At 33.6% G+C, this 18,934-nt stretch overlaps 1 protein-coding gene across 1 annotated transcript; it reads right to left on the bottom strand.

Annotated features, from left to right (window-relative positions):
• On the bottom strand, positions 1-18,360 carry LOC125651657 (splicing factor Cactin-like). The gene is made up of 17 exons (XM_048880354.2): positions 18,213-18,360; positions 14,116-14,397; positions 13,647-13,770; positions 13,352-13,498; positions 13,047-13,118; positions 9,627-9,689; positions 9,249-9,303; positions 8,873-8,961; positions 6,450-6,603; positions 4,037-4,180; positions 3,630-3,739; positions 3,180-3,442; positions 2,489-2,678; positions 2,062-2,301; positions 1,690-1,740; positions 390-452; positions 1-233 (listed from the first exon to the last, which is right to left on the bottom strand). The coding sequence occupies exons 1-17, from the start codon at positions 18,290-18,292 to the stop codon at positions 108-110; spliced, it is 2,253 nt and encodes a 750-aa protein (XP_048736311.1). The 5' UTR covers positions 18,293-18,360; the 3' UTR covers positions 1-107.
• Between the last annotated feature and the right edge of the window lie 574 nt (positions 18,361-18,934).

Below are 18,934 nucleotides of genomic sequence, written 5' to 3'. Positions count from 1 at the left end.
TTTCTTCTTTTTTTCAAAAATATTTATTAAAGTGACATATTCAATGTACAAAATTCCCAGTTTATGTTTCATTACACAATGATCACATTGAAACACTGAAGACAGAATTATCGCCTGTACCGATAGCGCTTGAAGTGGAACCACAACTGGAAAATGTTATTCTGAAACTGACAACGAAATCCGTGTTTGTAAGAATATTCCCACTCTCTGTGTACAATTTTGAAGGCAATGTCCTGGAAGAAAAATAAAATTTGCCTCAATATAATACATGTATATCAATGAAGAACATTTCCATGACAGAGTTATGAGAGTGGCTCAGTAGAAAGTGCAAGTAATTTCAGTGGATGCCAACATTCATAAATGGATATAACTGATTTATTAGTGCTTACTTCATATGGTGGTCCCGCATGAAATTTCAGAACAGCAAAATCCTTATTGTCTTCTAATGGAGTCTGCAGTGAAAGCAAGTGTGGATAATTTTATAAAGTCTTCATACAAATGTAATATGGCCTGTCTAATTAAAACTGGAGCCTTCCACCTGCTCACTTATTTCACAGCACAAGACACTAAGTATTTAAAGGGTCTGGTTCACCTTTTTTGAAGAAAATATTTTTCTTTTTTGATGTTAAACATTAAAAATACAACTCATTTAATGTTGACAGCCAAAATTTTTACCTTCTGAATGCAAGGATAAGAGCAATATTTTAGCCTTAAATCTGTGTTATGTAAACAAAGACTCTAGAGTATTTTTATGTTTACAAACAAACCAGTGAAATGTTAATTTTGTAATTTAAAGCATCTTAATTTTGCAGTCACAAATTCAACTTTTAGATGACACATTTTACCTAAAGAATACTTGAAATATAATAGATATAATAAACTTAATAGATCGATATCCATTTCTTTTGAAAACTTCGTAAACAATAACATACCGCAGTCTTTGTTTTACAAACAAATAATAAACTCTCTAAAATGAGCTTTTGTGATAATGTATAACCTTCATTTTTTGTGAAACCTTTTAAATTAATTAAATTGACAATAGATTTTGATCATTTAAAAAAGTGAAAAACAAAAATTGGGGGGGAAATCGTGAATCAGCCCCTTTCATTAAGATTATAGTATGACATACTGTTTACCAAAACTATGTCGCAATAAAGGTAGAGGAGATATGATACAGTGGCCCTTTTCACACAAAATCTTTAAAACAATGTAATTCTTTAATAATTCTCTCATATATTTCTGAATGGGCAAAACTAAGTACATGTATATACACAGGAGAGAAAAGCTTGCATTCTTCCTCAGGGTATAGTTGCACTCAAATGAGCATAAGGCAGAGACAATTTGTTTTATCTTAGTTGTGAAAATGGTGAAATGAAACTGGTGTATATCACTAATTATGCTATATTTTCAGCCATAAACATCTGTCATCTCGATTCTGTGCAGAACCTTCATGCGAGTTGAAAATAGCAAGTCATGAACTCATGATAGGTAGAAAAGACCTTTACTTTTTATTGTGATGGTCTATTATTTTTTTTAAAACAAAACTTGTATGTCTAACCTAAAAATTGACGATTGTAGCAAATTCAAGCATAGCTGAATCAGGGTTTTCTTAAACATGTACACAACTTTGCTTCTTTGAACTCTTTTCGCACATTGGTAGAAATTCACATTTGAAATAGGATTACTTACTAATGTGTACTCGGGGGTGTCAGTTTTGTCAATCAAATCCGGGTAAAAGATCTGTTGAAAGAAAATACATTTTTACAAAATAATGTACTTTCAAATATACCAGTTATGGATTGGTGATACTTTACGTTAAAATTTTCAGTGAATCATAAAATATTTGAAACTGTGCACTGTCAATGCATAATGAACAATAAAATAATGTAAGTCTTCAAGCCAAAATGGAAGTATGAATTATGAAATCAAGAAATTGTTGATCCACTTGATGCATTATCCCTATTTGTTAAAACAGATATTAAAAGATGTGAAATGCTACATGCATCTACAAATGTTTATTAAATATTTCTTTATAAAATCAAATTGTGATGTAAAACTTGCATTAAATTTGTATCCCTGTACAATTTTGGGTGGTGGGTTGTCGATGTCGTAATGGGTCTGATTGTATTTGTTCCATTCAAAGCCAGTGTGTACTCGGTTGAAGAATCGCGGTTTACGAGGCCGGTACTTGTCTGACCACAGGAACTTCTGGTGCTCTGTGGGAACCTCTACACTGAATGTTGCTTCATCATCATTCATGCCTTCCCTAGCTTTCTTTTCAAACTCTGTCTCTCCATCCAACTAAAATAAAACAAAGAATTTTTATGTGTTTTTTGTTGTTGTTTTTTAAAATCTTCACTATGCCAGTGTGCCTACTATTATTGTGTATGTTGTAGCCCTAATCATATGTACAACGTAGTGAATATAACTCAGCAGAAGTATATGTAATTTAATACAATATTTTTATTGGACGCTAATAATGATATACCCTGACACGACCAGTGGATAACACTTGCTGCCTGGCTAATTCCAGTTTTCTCATGTCGTCTATTGGATCATACACAACAGTATCAATCTCTAGATCAGCATTCCTGAGTAGCTTAGGAGAGTAACTCCCAGCATCATAATCAATGTACGCCTGATCCTCCAGATCTTCTTCTGTTATTAGTGCCTCTTCACTGAAAGAAAACAAAATTATTGACTTCACATTATCTTTTGTTTTCATTCAGAAGATATATAAAAACAAAGGCATGTTTGTGAAACACTATGCCCCAGTGTATGGCCATATCATCATGATTCAATCATGCCAAATTTTATTGACCTTGATGAATGATCTTGATCTTTATCAATGACATAGCTTTGACCTTGACTTAGTAGTTCATAAAGTATGAAGTTTTAAATTACATGTATATTTCAAAAAAAGTTATGAGCATGATTAAAAGTCTAGGCATGACAAAGAGGCAAACAAAAGACGGATAGACATACAGACGAAAAGAGTACCTTGGGGAGAAAGAAATTATGTTGCATCATTCGATGCTTGTTCACTATAAGGGAGGTAACTTATCTGTACGCTTCCACTTGCAGAAACATGTTTTCTATTATACATGTAGGGCTCTGTACAGTCTTTTTATAAGAGTTTATCATTACTACGGTAATTCCACATAGACTGATATGCTTACTCTTCCTCTCCTGCCTCAGTACTAGGGCCAGGCTCAGGCTCATCCTCCTCCTCTGTTTCTATTGCACTGGTGGATGGTCCTGGCGAAGGCTGGTTCTCCCTGCTACCAGAGGGCGCTGGAGACTGGGGTTTGCTCTTAGAAGGTGCCGGTGATAGTCTGCTGAGACTTGAGGGTATTGGAGAATTTCTTCTGTCAGGTGTGCTGTTGTTACTGCTACCATGTGACACACCAGCAGGAAACAAGGGACCTGAGTCAATTCCTTGCTGTAAATATTTAAAATAGATTGTAAAAAGTAGTAATGGCCTGTGTGTATGCATGTGTGTGTAAGTCATTTTCATTGGAACAATAAATTTGAATTTGATTAGATTTGGCTGGTGTTTAAAATCAGGCATACATTTATATGAGAGACAACATAAACTAGATGATCTTTCATTGTTTAGTCAGACTGACCTCTTGTTTGAGTTTGAAGAGTTTCTGCTTCAGATTCTCTTGATGTCTTTCTCTCAGTCTTGTTCTGGCCATGTGGGCTTTCAGCTGCTGAAGTAAGGACTCCCAGTAACCTACACAGAATTATAAATCAATGGACAAACCTTGGATAATCATAAATGTTCATTGGCCAACTAACAAGATTATAAATGTACAATGTCCACTATAATTTGGGTATACATGTACTTTCAAATGATGTAAATTCCAAGAATTGCAAAGAAATTTTATTGTTTACAAAGAAATGTGATTTTCAGAGTGGGTCACTCTCCAAAATTCAACTGAAAGAAATAAAAAAATTTCACAGCAATATTTTCAAATGAAAATACAATGCATCTCAACTGACTTAAAGCTGTCACATATAACAGACGTACCCACATCCACGCCTTCTCCACCTTGTAATTTCTTTCTTATCTGTTCCTCCAGTAACAACAACTGATTAGTTGTTTTTCCTTTAAAGATGGACTGTACCTCGTTACTGACAGATTCATTGATTCTTTCTCTCCTGTCTTGGAAATCTACAATACATTGTCATATCTGCATTGTCTGAAAGCTAGTAACGCACGAACACATGATATAGGTACTAATGAAAGTACTGCTAGATGGTGGCGTGGGTTGGGAACCACTGAAAACATGGTATAGGTACTAATCAAAGTACTGATAGTACTGCTAGATGGTGGCAGGGGTTAGGAAACACTGAAAACATGGTATAGGTACTAATCAAAGTACTGATAGCACTGCTAGATGGTGGCAGGGGTTGGGAAACACTGAAAACATGGTATAGGTACCAATCAAAGTACTGATAGTACTGCTAGATGGTGGCAGGGGTTGGGAAACACTGAAAACATGGTATAGGTACTAATCAAAGTACTGATAGTACTGCTAGATGGTGGCATGGGTTGGGAAACACTGAAAACATGGTATAGGTACTAAAAATTCAGTTTTGTGAGATAATAAACTTGCAAAAATGTAGTACTGTTTGATCATTTTTTTTCTTCTGTTGCTTATGTTAAATCTCGTTCTTAGAATGATATCAATAGCTGGTGAAAATTTCTTCTCATATATAAAACAACAGCAGTGATCTCACAGAAATTTCAGGATCTGCAGTAACCTTTCACAAAAAATTTTGAGTGTAAAAAATTCAATCAGTTTATAAGAAATATACTGTGCATTGAGTTCTAAAATACATGTACATAGACATACAATGCTTTAACTACCTGAGAAGTACAATATTGACTGAGACCTTCTCCACACTCTGTGAATACTGTACCTTGAGGGTAGCTAAAGCATCTTATTGACTGAGAAAATGTCAGTACATGCTGTAATTATCTTATGATTGAATAATTTAAAACATTGAATCTGGATACCAGAGCTTACAAAACAATACCTGGTCAGCCATCTTTGTTTACAGCAAAACCTACCGTATATACTCGCCTATAAGTCGGATTTTTGGGAGTCAATTTTTGGTCCAAAACTCTATGTCCAACTTATAGGCGCGTCCTAAGAAGATCGGTATTTTTCTGGGTGGCGTAATGTAGTGTTTTTTAAACAACTCCGACAGTTATCATGGACTACCACACAAATGATTATTGTACACAAATATCTAGACATATTGCATTGTTTATGTATTTTAAAATTATGTATAAAGTACAAGTATTTACATATTTTCATCTTGTTAAAAATTATTTACATACCGGTAACTAATACTTTCAATTCAACTAATCTATCGTTTATCGGTAAAATTGAATTGCGAACCCGATTTAATATTGAAATATTCATATGTATACTGGCTAAAATATATTTCATAAAAGATTGAATATTGTTAACAGATAATTTAGACCATCATTCTTGACTCTTAAAAACTCTATTGTTGATACATTGAATTATACCGGAATCCCACCATAACTGCGAGGCGCGTGCCACTAAGTAAACACGCTGTCAGCTAATGGTAATTAGGAGATCATACATGTAATTGGGTAGGTACACAAGGGATCATTGTCCATAATAGATCAAGGGGTATGTTAAAACCCCAAACAGATATGGCTTAGATATTGAGCACCTCATAATTATTAATTTCTCAAAATATTTTTGGAAACATAGGTAAAAACACTAGAGCATTGACTTGAAATTGTCAACCGATTCTGACAAAAATTTGTACCGACTTATAAGCGGGTCAATGGCAAATTCCTACAAAATAACCTTAAAAAATACAACCGACTTATAAGCGAGTATATACGGTAGTTGAGAGTGATTAGAGACACAAGTTTCCGATGAATGACCAAAAAATAATAACTAATCGTATCCATTTGGGAATTCCCAATTTATGTTTGGTCCAATGTTGGAAAAATCAAATGTCATATTCACTTCGAAGGCATGTGGAGGTGAATATAATGTTCAAAATATAATTTGTTGAATCTAAGCCAATTGGAAAGCTCACAATTATTCAATCATACATTGATAGTCTTTATCACCTGCAAGCAATATTATAGTCCTCTCTGGATCAAAACAAATACCTTCTGTAAATTACTGATGAATCCCAAACTTCCAGTGAGACCTTATAACATATTTTACAAAATTCATCCATGATGATATTTCATATAATAAGATATTTTAACAATAATAAACTTTTAATGCAACCAAATCCTTAACTATTTTGTATGAAATGTTTTTAAAGTGGTTTATCTCACACTGACCAAACTTAATTACCAACTGTCTTTTGGTATGACATTGTTCAAAATAAAATATTAAAATGTTTGACAACCCATGGTGGTTTTTATTGCATTTTACCCCTCTGACTTGAATCCAACTTCCTGAGTAGACCTAGTTCATCATTAGCAATGGTTATGATATCCCTCCAGTACTCGACGTTTTTGCCTTGCTCCAGTTCCAGATACACTTTAATATCCTCCAGTAAATCCTCCAGATCAACTATTGTCAGACCCTGTAAAAGGTGGGCTTCATAAACTTCAAAGCAGAAGTATGCTGTACACATATTTATATTTCCAATCTTTTTGCCTTTGATATCTTTACCAATTGTAATGAGAGCCATTTCCTCATGAATGGAATTCAGTTGTGAACAAAGCGCGTATGAATCTTGATAAATATAGTATGTCTATTTTAACGACTGGAAATTCCGACAGAAATGAAAGTAGAATGCAAATATGAGAAATGAATTTCATTTTTGAAACCACATCAGGGGAATATGAACTATACTGCCAAAAACACATTAAACAAACTACATGTTCTTAGGGCTGTTCCAGAAATGATCAAATGGGGGGGGGGGGGGGGTCGGGCGGCAAAAGATATTTTTTTGTGTGGGTGGTCGTATTTTTTCATATTTTATTTGGTCCGTGGTTGGACTGTTAAAAAAATATTTATTATGGGTAGTGGGTAGTTTCTATTGTTTTATTTTGTGCCACGTGGGTGTTGAGTTTTCAGAATATTTTTATTGTCGCTCTTGTCGTGTTGGTTACAAAACGTCGGAGAGAAAATTGAAAACGTGCTTTCGAAATGCTGCTTTCGAAATCGGAAATCGGAAGTAACATAGAACTATTCGAGTTGTCGCTCTTTGCAGTGCATAACTTTCCATTACGGCACTCTTCAAATTAGAGGCGCATTTAGTAGTGTCCCTTTGGACGTGATGGCAGTGAACTCTGTTCTGTAGATTATTACAGTTTACAGTGCATCGATTTTGGGAATATTTTGAAACCAATAGGTATTCCGTTTTCTAATAAAAATAGGTAAACCTTAGTTGATTTATACGAGGGTACCGATGCGTTATATTTATCAGTCAGTGTGATGGTGATATAGAGGCCTCCGGGTGCGGGCTCCATTAGAAGACGAACGATTCGTGGAAAAACATATCCAAACCCATTTCATGATAATAGCATCGTTTGGACTCCCAATCTTTCCAACATTCCCGCCATAGATGCCTTTGATTGTTGAGGTGACATCGTTTCTTCAGAACTACTGTGATACAATGTCGCACAGGCATTACCGCGTCATTGACTAGAATGTTTGTCCCGAAAACCTCGCGAGATTTGTACCGTTTTCATTTTTAAAAATATTTTTGTGGTGGGTCTGGTTAGTTTTTTTTTTTAAATTAGATGGGTCATTGTAAAATGAGTTTATCAATTTGATGGGTCATGGGGTAATTTTTTATTTTTTTTAATGGGTGCTTGGTATATACAAAAGGTGCCTCCCGACACCCCCCCCCCCCCCCCCCCCCCCCCCCCCCCCCCCCCCATGTAATGATACATTTTTCAATTAAATACAATTCATAAACAAAGGCACTACAAAATATTTGGTGTGTAACCCACAGTGTAGCTGACATGCTTCCTGACTACACTCCAATCCACATGGCAAGACATTGACAGTTGTCAAGTTTTCTTTTCCTAAAAATTTTGTTGTTAAATAAAAGCGAATAACCAAAAATATATGCTTAGTTGCTAACTTTCAAGTTTCTTCAAAATCCTTTTTTAATTCATCTTTGCACAACCTCAAACAAATACAGCATCTGGCCTATTCTGTCAACTCAAAAAATAATGTGATTGCCAATTTAGTGCTCTTATTTAATGTAATATGGTTTTGAATTGATGTACATATATTATACATGTAGAACTAAACATATATTTTATAATAACAGAGGAGGTGAGGGTCACTATCATTGTAGGAAAACTTGTATGACACATCTAATTTTCCATTAGCAACTGTCACATCTCTCCTATGTTATCATCAAAAACACATTGTTAAATCAATCCTATTTGACCCTGACCTTTGCGTTTCAATAGACCTTTGTATCCTGATATGAATTGGCTTCTTTCTCTAGCTATCCAGTATTAATGTAGCAAATACAAGACTAAGTCTGTCAAATATTATCAATTTTTACATGTTGTCTATGACAATGTTATATAGATATACACACACACAGAAACATACCCAAATTGTATACTGGGGAAAAGTATGACACAAATTTTTTCCTAGACCACTTTGCCCTAATCCAAAATGAGCGAATTCAGAAATGGGCAAATTACTCTACAGCAACAGTACACTGTGTTAGACAAATTCAAATCTAAATTAAAGTTGCTTTTCAATTATGAATGAAAATAAAACCGGGTGAAAATTTCCCAATATGAAGTATATCCCAAGCAACTTGTAATGAGGAAATAAAAAACTTGATGTTATTATAGAATGATATTGTTTGATCTTACATAGAGGTATGTGTATGGTTCATGCATTTCTACGGCCAAATCATCCTCCTCTACACTGATATACTTGGCCAATAAGTCAATTGGTTTGGCTGAAAAAGACATCAATTTAAATTTACTACAATGGCGTGTAAATAATACTTGTAGTGTTCATATCTTTGAAAATGCATTAAAGTTTTCCATACATTATACTTTCTGAGAAAACCTCATATTTGAACTCTGAAACAATGCAGTCAATAAAATTTTTAATTTTATGAGAAGCATTTGAAATTCTTACATCTGCATCAGCCTTGATTTACCCTGTTCTGACATAACACTGAAGAATTACGTACCTCCCTTGATTTACCCTGTTCTGACATAACACTGAAGAGTTACATACCTCTGCCATCCTGTATGCGGATCTTTGATCTGAGTTTAGCTTGATTCAAATGAAACTGAAAATAACAAAGTTTAAAAGCTATTAAAAGTAAAACAAAATTATAGCTTTAAAGAAATCATTAATGGCAACTTCTGTGTAATGTACAAAAGTTGTAAAAAAGGTGTCAAACTTCTGTCGTCTCTGAAAAATAAGCTAGGATACAGAGGATATGTTTTTAAAACATCTTGCTAGTCATTGCAAGGAACATTGAAAGGGGCATATGCACACTATGGTAGTGGATTTGTTTACAAAAGTCTTAACTGCTCATCCATACATGCATTTCTACAATAAACTGGATTGAAAACAATTGTACCTTGACAAACAGGTGTTGTAACTTACATTGTCCTCCTGCTTTTCCCATTCCCTGTAGTACTCGGACTCCTTTTCTCTCTGCATCAACTCCTGCAAACAAAATCACTGAAAAGTTACCAACCTTGACTAACTTAATTAAGTCGACATGACCACTGTGTATTGTTTCCCTCAGTTTCTATCAGTACTAAGTCGACATGACTACCGTATATTGTTTCCCTCAGTTTCTATCAGTACTAAGTTGACATGACCACTGTATATTGTTTCTATCAGTACTACGTCGACATGACTACCGTATACTATTTCCCTCAGTTTCTATCAGTACTAAGTCGACATGACCACTGTGTATTGTTTACCTCAGCTTCTATTAGTAAGTTCCTTTCTGGTCTCTTCAAGTTGCTTTGAGAAGTAAACCTAAAACTTAAGCTTTGATTTGTCATGTACGAGGGCTGTTCAATATGTAATGTGTATTGTACGATATCTCAAAAGCATTCGACTCAAATAGTGAAATAAAAATTACATCCCTTCAAAGCATTTTCCACAGTTTGAAATATTTGAATCCATTTTTGAAATGTGTTACGGTATGCTGATTTATGTACACCTCTGAGGCACTGACTGATGGCTGAGCCAAGAACTTGTCGGGACTTGTAACGACAACCAGATAAGAACTTTCTAAGTTTTGGAAAAAAGAAAAAGTCGCATGGGGCTAGATCTGGAGAGTATGGTGGATGTGGCAAGACGGTAACCTTCTCCGACTTCAAAAATTACTTCACAAGCTCAGATGTATGTGATGGAGCATTATCATGAAGTAGACGAACATGCCTAAATCCTGACACAGGTCGTTGTTTATGATAATATTTCTTGAGCTTTTTTAGTATAACATCTCGATAATACCGACCTGTAACACTTTTGCCCTCTGGCACCGGAATTCGTACGGCTATGCCAACACAAAAGAAGAATATGCAATAAAGAACATTCTTTGTGCTTATGGTTCTTTTGGCAACTACAGGCCTCCTACCATGTCTAGTTATAGCCATATTTTGTTTACAATTTTTCTTACTGGTTTGAAATAGTGAACTCATGTTTCATCATCAGTAACAATGTTTGCAAATTGTTTTTGATTGAATTTGGGAAACATTTTGAGCAATTGCTTAGCGGTTTGTACTTGAACCCATTTTTGGTCATCTGTCAATATATGCGGTATTCATCTGGCAGAAATCTTTCATACTTTCAAAATATGCTTCAAAATGAAATGCACCTGCGATATGCCAACAGCTTTGGCAATATCACGAATCGTGTATCTGCCATCACTTTCAATTATTTCCCTGACTTTTGAGACATTTGCCTTGCCTGTTACAGTCACAGGTCGGCCAGATTTTGCTGCATCTTTGACAGACTCTGTGCCAGTCAGAAATTTCTTTCTCCACCTACGAACTGTCTCATAAGATACCTTATCAGACCCATAAACTTTCCCCAATTCAATAAAAATCTGCATTACCGTATGACCGAATTTTGTGCAAACTTTTATATAAGCTCTAATTTCTTCAATATTCCCAACCCGTTTCCCAACCATTTTTACAACAGTGGTCAATGACTGGCTCTATTGAAATGACTATAAGTTTAAAACTATGTGGAGCTGAGGGCTCGTGTTTATATCGTTAAAAAGGTATTGAATAGAACTATTCAAGAATATCATCATCATCCACGAAATTGTGCAAAGCGTTTTCGCGCTGTGGTACAATACACATTACATATCGAACAGCCCTCGTAGTAAAAACTCCAGTCTGAATATATACACAAAATGTATTATTTTGAAAATGAGGGAGTAATATAAAGTATTTAGTACATAAATAGTTGTTAAATATGATGATATAAAATATGCTAATAAATTGTGCTTAAATATGAATTAAATGCTTAAGTCAAAGTCAGACATCACCGAAATGTTTTATTGAACAAAGACAGAATTACATTATTCTTAAAACAATGGCAGCTAGCATAAAAATTATATTAGTGCATCATGCATAACCAGGGTTTGACACATATAGTGTCATAGTCCACTAGCAAAACACTTTATCTGGATAGTCTTTAATATATTTAGTGTGTTTTAGTGCCATGTCTATGTACTAGTGTTATTTACTGTGCTGTTATAGCTGTAAGTAGGTGATACTCCTTTATATCTTAGTGTTATCTATGTAAAGGATATAAGTACTATAGAAAGAATGAATATAAAACCTGCAGTAGAAGACTACTTATCTGACACTGTCCAATAAGTGAACAAAAGAAACAGACTTCTACGCAAGACTGGTTATATTGTCAGACTATTAAAAAATAGCTTTATTCATAATTACATTGTATCATTGTCAATAGGTTTACCTGAGTCTGTCCATTCTTAGAACAAAAGATGTAATGTTTTAAGTAGGATATAAGCCCTATGGGCCTCGATCAGTTCTTTCTCTCACAGAATGGACAGTTTTTGGCTTATATCCTTTACTTCTATAGTACTGAGCCATATCAACATGTCTTCCTTTGACGGGGAGAGCATTTTCATTGCACAATATAAATTTAAGGATTTTAGTGAGAGTACTGCAAATATTGTCTTAATGAGTGTTATATTCTGGATATGGAGGGTGAGAAAGTTATGGAGCCAAATTTTTATCTGAAAAGCATTGTGTTTTCGAATATTAGGATGAGGAAATAATTAACGTCAGCCAAAAGAACCCAATACATCTATCTTGTGAAATGAAATTATTCATGAAAGCGAAAATAATAATAATTCAAAATTAGGATATGCTAAAGAAAACATAAAAAAGCACTGTGAAGAAGTTTCAGAATGTGCCTCTGAATCCAACGAAATTCAAATACAGTATGGAAATATGGCTTTCAAATTTAAGTTTTGATGCGATATAGTAATGGCCAATGGAATTTAAAAATTGTGAATCTTACGAGTTGAAGCAGAGAATTCTACTAAAGGGAAATATTGTTTTTAAGTGTTTCAGTGATTTTTCCGATATCTGTGTTGATTCTTACTTGTAGGGAATTTAAAATTAAATTTGTATCTCTTTGACAAATGTATTGTCTTTCTCTTATTTTCAGCCTACCTGTAGACATCTTACAATTTATTGGGTTTACCTGGCACTGTCCAATAAGTTGACAATATCTGTCCATTCTTAAAAATAATGGACAGCAATTGTCAACTTATTGGACACCTACAGGTAACCTTTTCAATACAAGTGGACTTTCTTCTATATAAAAGCCTAAAAAGACAAAGGATTGCGTAACAAAAATGTTTTAATGTAATCTAGTGTTAATTGCTATGCAGAAGTCTTATTTGATAAAGTAAAATAGTGAATTAGCATTGTTTTCAAAGTCATAGTGTTACTCACTCTGTAATGGTTGTTGTGTAATTTGCAGTAGATTGGTGTTAAATACAGTGTATTGGTGTAGACTTACTCTTTCATTATCTCTTTCCTCCATCTGTCTCTCTCTTTCCAATCTTCTCTTCTTGACCTTCTCTAACTCTCTCTGAATTTTATACAAAGCAAAATCAAAACAACAATTCTGTTTCAAAGTATTTTTGTAATTTCCATTTTCCGGCTTTTTTCTTCATGTTTAAAATAGATTTTCAAGGTTACATTTCTTAATAAATATAAACATGTACAATTTTCCAGTATATGTAGTCTTTTTACTACTATATTTGTACCTTTCTCCTTCCATACAATTGATTTACAATATTTATCTTTATGTAGGTCACTCACCCGACTTTCCTCTAGTTTCATTTTCTGGTGTTTGTGTATCTCCTCTTCATTCAGGTGCTTTTTCCCTTCCTTTTCCATTTTTTTGCTCCAGACAAAGGTATCTAAGAGACACTCATCCCCAAATGGATTGTCTGAATTAGTGTATCCCTAAAATTATGCAGAAAATTTAGATAACTATAGATGTATCTATTTAATCAAAATCATAACAAACATGTAACATTATATTGTAATACATGCAGTTAGGCAACTTTTCAATCCTAAAAATTGTAAAGTTTAAACCCTGTATATTATTTACCAAATAGTCTTTATCCCAGCCCATCTTCTCCTTACGTCTTCTCTCTTTAGCTTCTTTCTTTGCTAATCTTCTAGCTCGCTTTTCTTCTGGTGTTTCCAAAGTTTTCATCATTTCTTTTTCCTTCCTAATGATATAATATCTTGTACCATTAAATAATTAATAGTGATTTAAAACACAGGAAAATATCCCAACGCATTTCAAGATATACTTGTAAAACATATTCTGTACATTATGTCATCAACACAAAAGGAATACAAACAATGCAAAGTATGGTAACACACAAATTCAGTGAAAACACAGCAAGTTCTCTAATCAAATGTGGACAGGAAATTTATACATATCAATAAAAACCAAATGTATACGGTAAGCTAAACAGTTTAATTGAATTATCAATTTAGTATACTTTAGAATGCAAATATTACTTTATGTAAGATAATTTCAAAGCTCCATGTGAAACAAAACAACTTACTTTCTTTCTTCTTTACTTTTGAGAATTGTCTCTATCTTTTCTTTTTCTATATTCCTGACACGAGAAGAACCTCCATCGTAATCGGAGTCAGATGAGGAGTCTGAGGATGTTTCATGCTTCTTTCTTTTGTGTGAAGTCTTTGATGAACTTTTATAACTGTCCCTTTTCCTAGAATCTGACTGTGACCTCGATCTTTTACTTTTTACTGGTGACCTTGACCTTGATCTGTAGTTTCTTTTTGCTGATCTTGTTGGATGATCTGAATCTAACTCACTGATGGAACTGGGTTATGACAGAAAAAAAAGTTCATAAATTTTTGGTCTTTTTCAACCAAATGATTTCTACAGACAGTTTTCAAATATGCAAGAGGATCTTTTTCACAAATATTAAATTCTTAATTTGTGAATATATAGAAATTTTCAGCAGAATAGTTTTCAGCAAAATGCATACGGAGTGCAAAGTTAACATAAATTCAAATAATTGAAAATATCTTTAATTATTTGAAGATATTATCATTTCATTTGACATGTTTGATGTGGGCAACAATTCAATTAACAAAATTCTTAATGATATATCTTGATTCTGAATTAATGTGAGCATTAATTGAATTATTGCTTTCTTCAATTGAATCACTTGTGCCCATCACTTCAAGTAATGCACACAATAATTTAGTTACTGCTTTTTCAATTAATTAACAATTTAATTGCACAATAATTCTTTTAGAGCTATTATCTAATATGCAATTTTCCAAAATATCAGCTCTTCTGTGATGGAGGCAAGTTTAGTATTCTGTTGAACACTTGGGTGCATGGATATAAGATGTATACATGTCATAGACTAGTTATGAAAGTGTAAATTTTGTTTAAATCAGCCACAGCCTGTTGGTATACATTAACTGATCATATCAAGAATAATTTGTTTGAATTAGGTCATTAAATTGGATGTGAAATTATCATTTATACACACAATGATATTGACATGACATGAGTGCTACTTTTATCAAAGAAAGATCATGTTGATCCTTTAGATTTTTGTTTCATCTATTTTATCATCACAGTTTCATAAACTCACTAAATTTATGTTTCCCTGCAATTCGAGTGGTTGCATGACATATGAGTATCATCCTTTAGACAATATATGAACACAGTGATAAGCATATGTACCATGTACCCATCATAAGGGTACAATAACATATTTTGCGCCTCACTGTGCGTAAGATTTCAACAAAAAGAAACAACTCAGAAATTGTGTATTAATAAGAAATACCTTCAATTCAACATACATTGTATCTACAATTGAATTAATGATCTTTTAATTGAATTTGTAGCGGTCAGTATAAGAGGGAACTTAGGAGCAAATTAGGAGATCGTTTTATGCAACAAATTTTTTTTTTTAAATCTTTGTTTTTTCTGCATCAAAAAATAACTGCTGAAATCTATTTACCAGTTTTAATTCCTTAGCACATCAAGTTATGCAAACCAAGATGACACCCCTCCCCCCCTAGGCTTGTGAATAAATCTCAATGTATCCCTACAACAACAAGGGGTGGGGGTGTCAAATACATTGTAATTTATTCAATGCATGTAATTCTATTTCATGTAATGCTTAAATATTTCTTCATTGTGTTAAAACTAGGATTCTGTACAATATTATGAATATTTTTTTATTCCTCTTCTGAAACATACCATTGCTAAATAATTACAAGAGGATTATCATATGAATTTTATTTTTACTAGTATATTGGTGCGTATAATGAGGGGGGAGGGGTAAATAAGAAAAATTCTTGATCCGCTCGTGTATGTGCAATATTGTTGAATTTATCGATTTATTGAAAATTATCATTTATGCACCATAGGCAGTGCTGTTCACACAGTTTTACAAACTTGATTTGTGACAAGAGTTGTACATTTTTTATCATTTTTTGGGCATTTTTATTACACAGTTAGTGACTTGGAAACATTAGAGTAGAAAGTAGAGGTAGTCAAGAGCATACAGTTCAGAACAAGTCACAGTGAAAGCAACAGAAATATAAAAAATATAGCATATAAATTTTTCAACCACTCATGTATACATGTTTGTAATTATAATTGTTAATGAGCATGCTGGGTATCTTATCTAGCAAGTCCCTCATACACATCGTTGCAAATCATGGGTTATTGTTTCATTCAACTTTCACAAATGGAACGGAATGGAATGAAACAATAACCTGTGGTTTGCGATGATGCCTCATTGAGGACTTAATCGTTCATGAGTGAGCTAAAATAGGCTGTTTCTGCTGCCTAATCCCATTCATGTACTGAGTATTTGGTAAATAAATATTGTTTTAATTGCTGATCAAAGCATGAACATTACGAAATATGTATGTAGCTGTGCTCGCTCAAACGGTAGCACCGTCAACATATTGGTTAAAACAATTGATCATGTCGAAGAGGAAATGAATAATAGAGGGTGAAGCCCTCTCACGGCCATGAGAGCGGAGCTCTCTCTATAGGTAACACATTATGACATATATACATGTTTAAAAGAAAAACAGGCAACGAAATCAAGGGGAAATACTCGCTAAATGCGAGTGAAAAATTGACATAGCGAGTGAAAAATCACAAGTGATCGCAGCTTTTTGCAAAGAAAAAAAACCCGATCTTTTTTCCAGATTTCCTTGGTTTATTGGCTGTACTTTGAAGTTTACAACAATTTTGTCTCGTGCATAGAAATGCTTTACAGAATGAATATACAAGTATTGAAAAAGTAAACGTTGATCGAATAAATAACTAAGGCCAAGGTCATCTCAGTCAGTGATGTCGAAGATGGCCTACTTCATGCACACTTTGGGCGTCTCAGAGACGTCTGATTTAAATAGCAAGCATGTTGATCTCGTCCATGTTTACATAAAACAACACATGAAAGTGTTAGTGTCACGCTACACGCAGTGTCCTTCTGTAGTCTATAGTCAATTGCAAACACTTAGAGTTCGCATTTTTTTTTCCAACTAGAATTTTTTAGGTGAAATTTCCAAAAGTTTTGAAGATATAGTTTGAATTGTCGCAAACAGTCTTCAAGATTTCAAACCACATGATGTTGTAAATAGGTGGTAGATCTCTGGACAGCGAGTTAGCCGCACAAGTGTACTCTATGACCCTCATCATGCACCAATGATACATATATGTTGTCTGATAATTCATTAAAATTTAAATGAAAGAATTCTCAATATTATTTTTATTATTGCACTTTAAAGAAAATTTTAAAAGATTTTCCCGATATTTTGATATATACTAGATACATGCTTGTTTTCTTAAATTCCTGTAAAACAGCAATCGCTTGAAAAATGCTAGTAAAAGCTCAATTTTGCTAGTTGGAAAATAATCTACAAGCTAAAATTTGCTAGTAGTGAAAAAAGTTAATTTTGATCCCTGGAAAATATAGAAAACTAATGAAAACTTAAACCATACCTATGGAACTTGAAAATTTTGGTCCCAATGGCGTCCATTAGAATACTTGCGCGTGGACATGTATTTCTCCATTTTGAATCTCGTATACTCAAGTTCACGCCGTTCTGAGATGTTACATAAAATTCGTAAAAGCATGTAAATCTTTTTTTCTAAATCATATATAATCACTCCTTGATTCACACGATTGTGCCATGGCTCGAGCATGGCTCCTATGTTTGTGTATTTGCTAAATATCGACGCTGAATATGACGTCACAATGCACTGTTTACATCAGTTGCATAGAGTTTCAATGAATAGGCGGATCAAAAATGTCTAAAGTTAGAATACTTTGATTGAGCTCTGTCCTCACACATTAGGTGCTAATATGTCGGGATATTTATTGTCCTGTTATGGATCTAGATACTAATGCCAATGTTGTTTGATTTGCCCTCAAACACGGTCACGCCGTAAGACATATTAATTACATATTTATTTTGATTGCCTTAGGTTGAAGAGGAAATGAATAATTTTACATATTCTATGACCTAATTCAAACAATTTCTTCTTGATATGGCCATTACCCTAAAAAAATATCTATTAAAAAATTAACAATAGATATTGAAGCATCTGTTCAGTAGCAAGCTCATTTCAAGTACCTGGTACGTGCCTTACCTTTCACGATCTCTATTTTTCTTTTTCTTGTGACGATGTTTATCTTTGGATTTATCAGAATGTTTCTTTTTGTTACCCATTTTCACAGAGATTGAGAAAATCGTTGAACGTACATACAGGAACTCGATAATATGATACTAAATTTAAAACCATGAAGATGTGATACACTTTTCCCGGTACCTACAACAATATTGTATGTCCATTTAAAATGCCGTATATTTCGGTCTTGTGGGACTGTGCAGCTATCATCTTGGAGATAGGGAGTTTTCTTACAGTTTCCGACTTAATACGAATTTTTCTCACTCGCTTTTTTTTGCTTTATGAAATGAATTTTTTGAAAATCATGAGTGTTTGTTTTGTTTTTTATCTAAAATTACATATTTTCTGTCTTTCTGATTTATGCACTTATCACATATTATGTTGCATCTTTCATAATTAAATAATTTCGTGATGATTTGAGGAATTCTTTCTTAACCAATCAATCGGTCCAAACGAGTAGCGGTTGATCGATTAGCAATTCTGTATTCGATTGCCATCCCTAACATTACTAAATTGGTAATTTGTTTAAGCATTTCCCGCCTCAACAACTAGAAATTTATACAAAAGCTTCTATTGTGCCTGTAGTTAAAAATACAGCTACAATTACTGCCAAAATATGGTATTATATTTTCATATAAAAAATAAAAATATGGAGATAAAAAAAAATCGAACAACTGATTCTC

The sequence above is a fragment of the Ostrea edulis genome, chromosome 5, assembly GCF_947568905.1.
Source record: "Ostrea edulis chromosome 5, xbOstEdul1.1, whole genome shotgun sequence".
Taxonomy (NCBI): Eukaryota; Metazoa; Mollusca; class Bivalvia; order Ostreida; family Ostreidae; genus Ostrea; species Ostrea edulis.
Note: the sequence above shows the minus strand (reverse complement) of the source record. Positions and strands in the feature narration are given on the sequence as shown.